This window comes from Austrofundulus limnaeus, unplaced genomic scaffold (genome assembly GCF_001266775.1).
Source record: "Austrofundulus limnaeus strain Quisiro unplaced genomic scaffold, Austrofundulus_limnaeus-1.0 Scaffold188, whole genome shotgun sequence".
Lineage (NCBI taxonomy): Eukaryota > Metazoa > Chordata > Actinopteri > Cyprinodontiformes > Rivulidae > Austrofundulus > Austrofundulus limnaeus.
The window spans coordinates 680,599-689,407 of record NW_013952590.1 but is presented as its reverse complement, the minus strand read 5'-3'; the positions used below and the strand labels follow the sequence as shown (position 1 = coordinate 689,407).

Sequence of the window (8,809 nt, the reverse complement as noted above, 5' to 3'; positions counted from 1 at the left end):
ATGGTTATATAATAGCAGCTGCATTCTGACGTGATAAGCTGTATGTTTTATATTCTATTAACGTATGATCTGATTAGTCGACTAATCAAAAAAATAATTGGTGATTAATCGATTATTAAAATAATAGTTTGTGGCAGCCCTACCTGAGAGACACCGTAGCAACTCCTTTGCGTTTGGAAGCGCGGGGGTGGAGGTGGGGGGATGATTCAACCATTCAACCACTAGATGTCGCTGAAAACAACAAATCCTACACACAGTGCCTTTTAATTGGACTCTTTTGGAAAAAATGGCAATATTTTGTCTTGCTTACAGTATTGAAATATATCAGTATACACTGTATCATATTGTGTGTCTCTTATCACCAATTTTTTTTGCAAATACACAGCCCTACTGGTGTGATATTGGTCATTTTTAAGAATATTGGTATTGGTCTGATATGTAAAACTGGGCCGATATTAATGTCCGATATTGGTTTCCCACTTTTTATCTTTGTGTTTCTGTTTTGGGGGAAAGATGTTTGGTTGAGAGGCGTCTGTTTGATCATGATAGTGTTAGTGACACCACACAGCCAGGAATAACTGAAGTAGAGCCATGTCAGAGGTCTGGTTGTTTATTTATTTATGGTATCAAAAAAAGACCCAAGTGTGTTTGTGCGTATATGTATAATATAATTTGTGTGTTTGTGTAATATTGGTAAATATCTGTTATCGGCCATAACAGCAATAATTATATCGGTTATTGTTATCGGCTGAAATTTTCACATCATCCCTATTAGGAACCAAAAGTAAACCTGCAGTCTGTGAGCAAAGTGCTCTGTTAGGAAAATATGGAAGAATAAGATCTTCATTATAGATGGAGCTTGGTTGTTAAGAGCTTTGTATGTGTTAAAGTAAGATTTTAAATTCTATTCTGATTTTGACAGGGAGCCGGTGGAGAGGAGCTAAAACTGGAGAAATATGTGAGATGATCCTCGCAGTTAAAAGTTAGCATAAATATTCTGGGCAAGTGTCTTTGGGGTGTGCTGGTTTTGTGCTGAAAAGAAACACCCCTGATATGGAAAGGCACCTTCGTCACGGGAAACACATTAAGTGAATTTGTCAGGTATGGCTGATGGCCAACGGTTAAAAGAAAAGTCAGGGGAAAGTCAGCCCAGTTGATTGGCTGACCACTCTGCCTGCAGATAGGTTGTTGTAGACAACACAGATGTGTAATGAGTGTTTTGTAGACCACACTGTGTAACCCTTTTAAGTGTGGAGGGCAGCATCATTTACCATCCACCACTAAACAAACACAAGCGTGGCTCAGTATTAGTTTGGTGCTGGCAAGTTTCTTCAGCCTCTTTGCCACTTTGGCAGCCGCCTCGTGGCTTTCCTCAGGGAGCTGTGTTGTTTCAGAAAATGAGTTTGGCTGTTGTGACCGTAGAAGCTGGAGCACAAACCAAAGATGACGCTGAAGGGTCAAGGGTTTTAATTTGTGATTTATCATGTTTTTGCTGTTGTTTTTACTGGGTCGTGTATGTTGTCTGCAAGTGTGATTAATAGTCACGTTTTTTCGTTTTGGTTTACAGATTCTGGAGAAGCAAAATGTGTGTGTGTGTGTGTGTGTGTGTGTGTGTGTGTGTGTGTGTGTAATTGTTGGAACTGGTTTCACTCGTAATACAGTTTTCTGATAAATCTGGCAGACAACTCTGTAGCTGATTCCCAAATGTTTTCTGCAGTTTAAGGTTAGGATTAGGCTTGGGTGGTATGACAGTATTTTGGTATACCTCAGTATTGAAATATGGTGACGGTAATTAAAAGTTATTAGGGTATATTAACCCTCTGGAGCCTAGTTACACAACCTATTTAAATGGCTCTAGCTGGAAAGATGCGCCTGTTTTAATTTGTGTCAAAAGTGGAGACAGTTTTCATATTGTTCAATTCAAATTGTTGAGAGGCCAAATAAAATCAGAGTTATCATGAATATTATACAGCGGGTAAAATAAGTATTGAACACGTCAACATTTTTCTCAGTAAACATATTATTAGAGGTGCTAATGACATGTCTTTTTACACCTCCCTTTCTTCATGTGTTCAATACTTTTTCCCTGTGCCGTTCCACATTATTACAAATAACTTAATTTCTGGACATTTATGGTTTGATTTCTTTGTATGTATGGATCACTTGGGTTGTTACCAACATCTGGTGAAAATTTCATGTCATTAGCACCTCTAGTAATATATTTACTGAGAAAAATGGTGACGTGTTCAATACTTATTTTACCCGCTGTACGTCACCCAAAGAGAGCCAAAGTTACTTGTCAAGTACCAAAAAATGTACAGGAAGACAGGGGAAAAAAAGCAAAAGTTGAATGACGTTCAGCAACAATAGTGAGAGTGTACACAACACAAACCATACACCCCCATGCCCCGCCCTTTTCCACCCTGCCCCACCCAATAATTCAGAATACTGCGGTATTATCTAAAGATAATGTGTCAGTATGAAAAGGGTCAGTACCGACCAACCCTATTTAGGATGATGACCCACTTTTATTATTAATGTTCCAGATTTGGGTATAAATGCAAACTTTGATCCAAGGTTGCACACAATTTATTGAAAATTTTATTTAATCACAAAGCGAGTCAAATTTTTAAAGTATACGCACAGATAACGGCCCAGAGGGTCCCTCTCTTTTTTAGCAGTAGTCGTTTGAGGATGTGGCGCCTGTGGTGCCCAAAATAAGAGTTTTGATTTTAAATTCATCTGACCACAAAACAGTTTTCCTCTTTGCCTCAGTCTGTTTAACATGAGAGTATACAGCAATAGGACTGCACTAGGGCTGCCACGATTAATCGATTAATCGACGACTAATCGATTATTAAAATAATCGTTTGTGGCAGCCCTAGACTGCACCATATTGAAAAAATAACTGACATTTTGACTTTTTTCCGTTATATATATTTTGATATGAAAAAATACAGGAATTTTTAACAGATGATTTAAGCTGCCATTATGTTGTCGAAGAATCTGCACTGATCTTGCCTCATTTTTGTGCATGTTTCAAGTGTGTTTAATAATCAATTAATTAATTAATCGGCCTAATTAGTTGCAACATACTCCTCTTTTAGATTAGCATGTTATTTCAATAATTCAAAATTTCCCACAGCATCCCAAATTTTTGGACACAGATGGTCAAAAATAGATGTTATGTAGTGTTTAATTAGGTGTTTTACCTCGGACTTTGGCTAATTTAAGACCCTGGTGCATGCAGGTATCTCTGCAGACGAGTAGGCATTTCCAAAGGAAGGCGTTTTTCAAAGGAACACACCTGATTGGACAAGCACAAAAGGGGGCATTACTCAAGGATGCCACCTGATTGGATGATTGTTGCTTAGGCATTTCATTAGCTTACTTTTAAACGTCTTGATTTATTATTTCCGCTTCTCTTAACAAAGAGCTCCAGGTTACATTTCAAAATTAGAGCAACATCAGTCAGTAGTGTTTTGTTTTTAATGAAACATTGCATTTTCATTTAAAAAAACAAAAGCAGTTTTGGCTGCTGAAATTAATGTGAAAGTAGTTAAAGTCAAAAGTGAAAGACAAACGAAAGAGAAGAGCCAAGCTTTTCAAAAATCAGAGCAAATACAACTAGCCAATTAGTGTTTATGCTTGAGAAACGCCCACTTTGAGTCTGCAGAGAACCCCTTCTCCCCAGCTGGTTTAAGTCCAGGCAGGTTTCATGACATTCTCTGAACGGACTGCGACGCTTGATGAACACGAATCACCTCTTAAAATGACTCGTCAGCTCTGATCGGTGGAAACCTGTTTCCACTCTCTGGGGCAGCACAGTTCAGTTGACTTTCGTTTCTGTCACTTCAGGAAACTGACTCGTTTCAGGGCTTCACTCACTTTAACCAGCAATGACTGTGTTGGCTATTCATGGTTGTGTGTATTTTCAGTATGTTTCTCCTTACCCTATTTTTCTGTATTCCATTCAGACATCAAAGAAGTGTGTGTGTGTGTGTGTGTGTGTGTGTGTGTGTGTGTGTGTGTGTGTGTGTGTGTGTGTGTGTGTTGTTGTTGTTGTTGTTGTTGTTGACATCCTTATGCTGTTTGGGGCTGAATAAATAACCCAGAACAGACAGCTTCTTGTTGACATTCCACAAGCTGCAATGTGATGATGAGAAAAATCCAGATCATCCCTACAGTCGTCATCATTTGTTTGAGTTTCTGTCCATGACTCAGTGTTCCATCCATCCATCATCTTCCACTTATCTGGGGTCGGGTCGCGGGGGCAGCAGCCTAAGCAGAATCCCAGACTTGCCTCTCTCCAGCCACTGGGGCCAGCTCTTCTGGGGGCATCCCAAGGTGTTCCCAGGCCAGCTGAGAAACATAGTCCGTTCAGCGTGTCCTGGGTCTTCCTCTGTCCATGACTCAGTGTAACACTCTCATAAAAATAGTACTGATTTACCATTTTATAATGCCACCAATACATGTTGACTGAAACACTTAATGCAGCGTCCTGATGCATCTCAGTAATCCAGGTAGAAAAAAATCAGAAAAGAAAAAATAAGTAGGTCCTCTGGATGAGTTCTTCTTTAGTGAGAGACAAAACGTTTCACTAAAGAAACCCATCCAGAGGACCTACTTATTTTTTTCTTTTTGGCTACGTTCACACTGCAGGCAAATCCGACCCAAATCAGATTTTTTGCCCATCTGACTCGTATTCGATTTTTTTTTATGACAGTCTGAACGAGACAAATCCGATTGTTTCAAATCCGACCCAGGCCGTTTCAGTATGTGGTTTTAAATCAGATACATATCTGATGTTTTCAAAGTGACTGCAGTGTGAACGCTCATGTCACATTCATCTGACTTTTTCATCAGGAGGAGGAGGTGAAGGATCGATAAGACACTAACCTCAAGTCTCGCTGTTTAAATCTGTAGCTCCGTGTGTTTACAGCTCCAAAACACAAGTCCAGTTGCTTCATCTTTTTACTTTTCATTTTCCACGTAGATAGTATGATAATAATGATGTCCAGCCTGGGTCGCGGAGAGTATCGATCCTAAAGTTCGATACTTGGTCGATACTTTTTTCCAGCTCGTAGTTTCGTTAAAAAAAAAAGCTTCACTGGAGCATCCCGGTCAGAGGCAGCTTCAGATTTAAACACTGACTAAACAAGATGTCAGATAATTATTTAATCGGCTCTGATTAAACAACAACTTCTGATTCCATGCGCAAAATGTAGCATCCATGCTAGCTCTGTAAACAAACAAGCCGGCTGATGAGACGTCACGTCTTTTACTGCGCATGCGTGTCACATCAGTGCTGTGTAGCGTTCACACAGGGGTCTGATGCAGGTCACATTTAAAATGTAATGTGAACGTTCACACAAAAAGATCAGATTTTTTCAAAAAAATCGGAACTGAGCATTAAGACCTGCAGTGTGAACGTAGCCAGTGACTCAATGCAATGTTTGAGTGTGAGAAAGTTACGACGTAGTTAAAAACGTAACTATTTTAAATAGTGGTCCTCTGATGCTTTTAAACCATGTCTGTTCATAGCCATTTGACATGTAATAAAATGATAAAACTTTCAATACACATGCAGGTTTGAACAAAGTGTATATAACAATATTTATTAACAATACCAGTATCATAGTATTTGTATATCACATATTTTTTACTGATTGAGTGGAAAATTACCACAGTAATATGGCAGGAATTGCCTGCTACACTCCTACTAACCTCCTGCTGTATAGACTATGCTAATATTTCCACTTTTCACCACAAGCAGGCATTTTTGTAGAATTCTGGAAGAAGGCGTTGACACTTTAACACCACTCCCTGTTTACGGAAATTTACGGAATCTACGGAGGGGATTTTTTTTGACAATGCATAACAACAGCTACTGAAGCTATAACATCACTACACACCTCCTCTGAGAACTAAAATCTGCTGTGGTAGTTGCTGAGAGTCATCCCCCACACATACTGAGAGCTGACAGATTGTGGAGGATTGTTTTACAGGCAAAGATGCAAAAAATAAAAAATAAACCATAAACCTATTTGTGCATAAAGATGACACTTTTATGTATTTCAGATTGCTGTTATCCACGATTATAAAGTTTTAACAAGATTAAATACAGAGAAACTGTAAAGTACGACGATGTGTGGCAGGAACACAGCTGCAGCAAACGGATGTCTTTCTGTTTCGACAGAGCAGAGAGAAAAAGGAACAGGGAGATGAAATAAAGGAAAAATGGAGAGTTTTTTTTCTTTTACTACTGTGCACACGTTTAGGTATCTACCACTTTTTGGTAACTTGTCACGACTAATGTGAGAATTCTCTTTGGTAAGACAATAATTTTRCTTCCCCTTCCCCCCTCCACCTGCTAGGGCGCCAATGCCTCTGCCTTGGAAAAGGAGATTGGACCGGAACAGTTTCCTGTAAATGAACACTACTTTGGATTGGTCAATGTAAGTGACACTGATTACACCCCACACTTGACTCAAGCTACCTTTTATGCTGGAGGTAAAAGTGACGACCCCCCACCCCAACCAAAAAATTTATATATATATATGTATGGGAGACACATCAGACACTTTCACAATTATGTTTAGCTCCTTCTTTTTCTGTCTTTTCTAGTTTGGGAACACCTGCTACTGTAACTCAGTGCTGCAGGCTCTGTATTTCTGTCGACCATTCAGGGAGAAGGTGTTGGCATACAAGGTAAGTGTGGAAGAGACGGTCACATATTTGTACAGTAAACTGGCTGTTCTTTTGTTTTGACTACAAAAAGACCTTTTTTAAATAGTTTTTCACAGTTGCGGATGGTTAAAGCAAGGTACAAAATGAAGCAGGTAGTTCAGCCAGTCTACAAACAAAACTGCTTGTGGGCTGTTAGCAAAATATCTCATTGAATAAAACTTTCAGAAATTAGTTACTAGTTATTAGATGTACATCTTGAATAGGGCTGCCATAAGTTGACTAGTCACGAATCACGATTATTGTGGACTAATTCAAAAGTTGATGTGTCATTTTTTTCCTAACTTTGCTTTCTCTCCAAACTGCTGCGGCACTTTCCACTGCCACGTCTGCCTTTCTGTCCTTGACACACATGTGCAGTAGTGATAATTAGGGCTGCCACAAACGATTGTTTTTGTAGTCGACTAATTGGTGATTAGTCAACTATAAAAAAAACAAAGTAAAAAAAWGACACATCTGCTCATTGATGATTTTAATAGTTGACATAATCGTGACTAGTCGACTAATCGTGGCAGCCCTAATCTTGAACTGATTAACTTTTGGAGTCAACCTAATTCAGGCTGACGTTTTAGCTAATTGAACTTCTAAACACAAAAATATACAAAACTCTTTTGTCTTTATGGAATTTGTTGTGGAAGTACTTTTTCTTATCTGTAACACATAATTTAAACTAGAGGCGTCTAAACCTTTTGCTACATGGGACAAAATTGTGAAGTTGAAAGTACTCACAGGTGATTTAAATTTGCTCCCTTTTAAAGTGAAAGTTTTATTAACTTGCGTTTCGAGGAGAAAAAAAACTTTTATTTTGGTAAACCTAAAAAATTGAAAGCATTTTGTAAACAAAATTAGCAAAATGTAATCATCTACATCAGCCTCCTAAACAAGCAAGCCAAAATCATACCCTCGCAGGCCGCACAAATTCACTTGTAGGGCCGTAAATGGCCCATGAGCCTCACTTTGGACACACTGCTTTAAACATTATCATAATGTGGAAGTTCTTGTTTTAAACCTTTAACAGGCAGGGCAGAAAGTAATAATAAACTGGTGAGCAAATGACAGCCTTTTRAAAAAATAAATAAATAAAAACCTTTAACCAAGCAGTGAAACAAATAGTAAATAAACACCCTGAGAATGACAAAGGCAAGAATGAAAGTGTTTCTAGTGACTGAAAATCCCCTCAACCAGCACACAAGCTACATTATCAGCACCAAGCAAGATTTTTTTTTAATAAAGTAAATTTTGTATTGCTTAAAATGTTAAAATTAGTTGGAAACTCCACATCAAATGACATCAAAAGTCTGAAAGTGTTGTGCTTTATATTGTTTACTTGTCAGATCAGCTGCTAGGTCAGAATGGTAACATTAATCTTATTTATTTTTAAATTTATTAAAACCACTTCCATGTTTAACATTATGGAGCTTTTCCCATGCGTCTCAGTACATTAATAAAACCCAGTCATTAATCATCAGGGTTACTTGTGCTGTAATAACATGGATGTGACATTTACAAGCCTGTTAAACTCTGCAGGCTCATAGATCGTTCCTCTCCTCCCTGCTGCTTCTCAGGTTTTTCACAGCAAAGGTTACATTGCTTTAAATTTTAATATTTATGATTTTCCTCTCGTCATTTAAGRTGATTTTCTGCTTTTTCAGAGTTCTGATGGTTGTCTGATGTAGCTACACGAAGGCATTCAGATGTAAAGTCAGAACCAGCATTGACTAAAACAAGCAGCTTATCAGCTCAGTAATCCAGTTTAGCAGGATCTTTTTAGTTGTTGTTTAGTTGGATAGTCGTCCGTTGAGTCTACTTCGTAGTGCTGGCACCATTTACCTGTAGACCCATTTGGCTACATTTCTTAAAGTGTACCAAATTAATTTAAACACAATGATAGTTTCTTCAAATATCAATTGATATAACACATAGGCCTGTCACGATAACAAATTTTGCTGGGCGATTAATTGTCTCAAAATTTATTGCGATAAACGATAATATTGCCTGGTGACCGTTTTACAACTAATAATTATAAAAGCATAATATGTAAGTGTAATAAATCAATAAACTT

At 38.2% G+C, this 8,809-nt stretch overlaps 1 protein-coding gene across 1 annotated transcript in view; it reads left to right on the top strand.

Annotated features, from left to right (window-relative positions):
• Window positions 1-8,809, top strand: part of usp12b (ubiquitin specific peptidase 12b) — a 25,976-nt gene that overhangs the window by 1,901 nt on the left and 15,266 nt on the right. Inside the window, exons 2-3 of the mRNA XM_014018263.1 lie at window positions 6,378-6,458; window positions 6,628-6,711. Coding sequence (XP_013873717.1) covers window positions 6,378-6,458; window positions 6,628-6,711 — 165 coding nt within the window. The remainder of the gene's footprint in view (window positions 1-6,377; window positions 6,459-6,627; window positions 6,712-8,809) is intronic.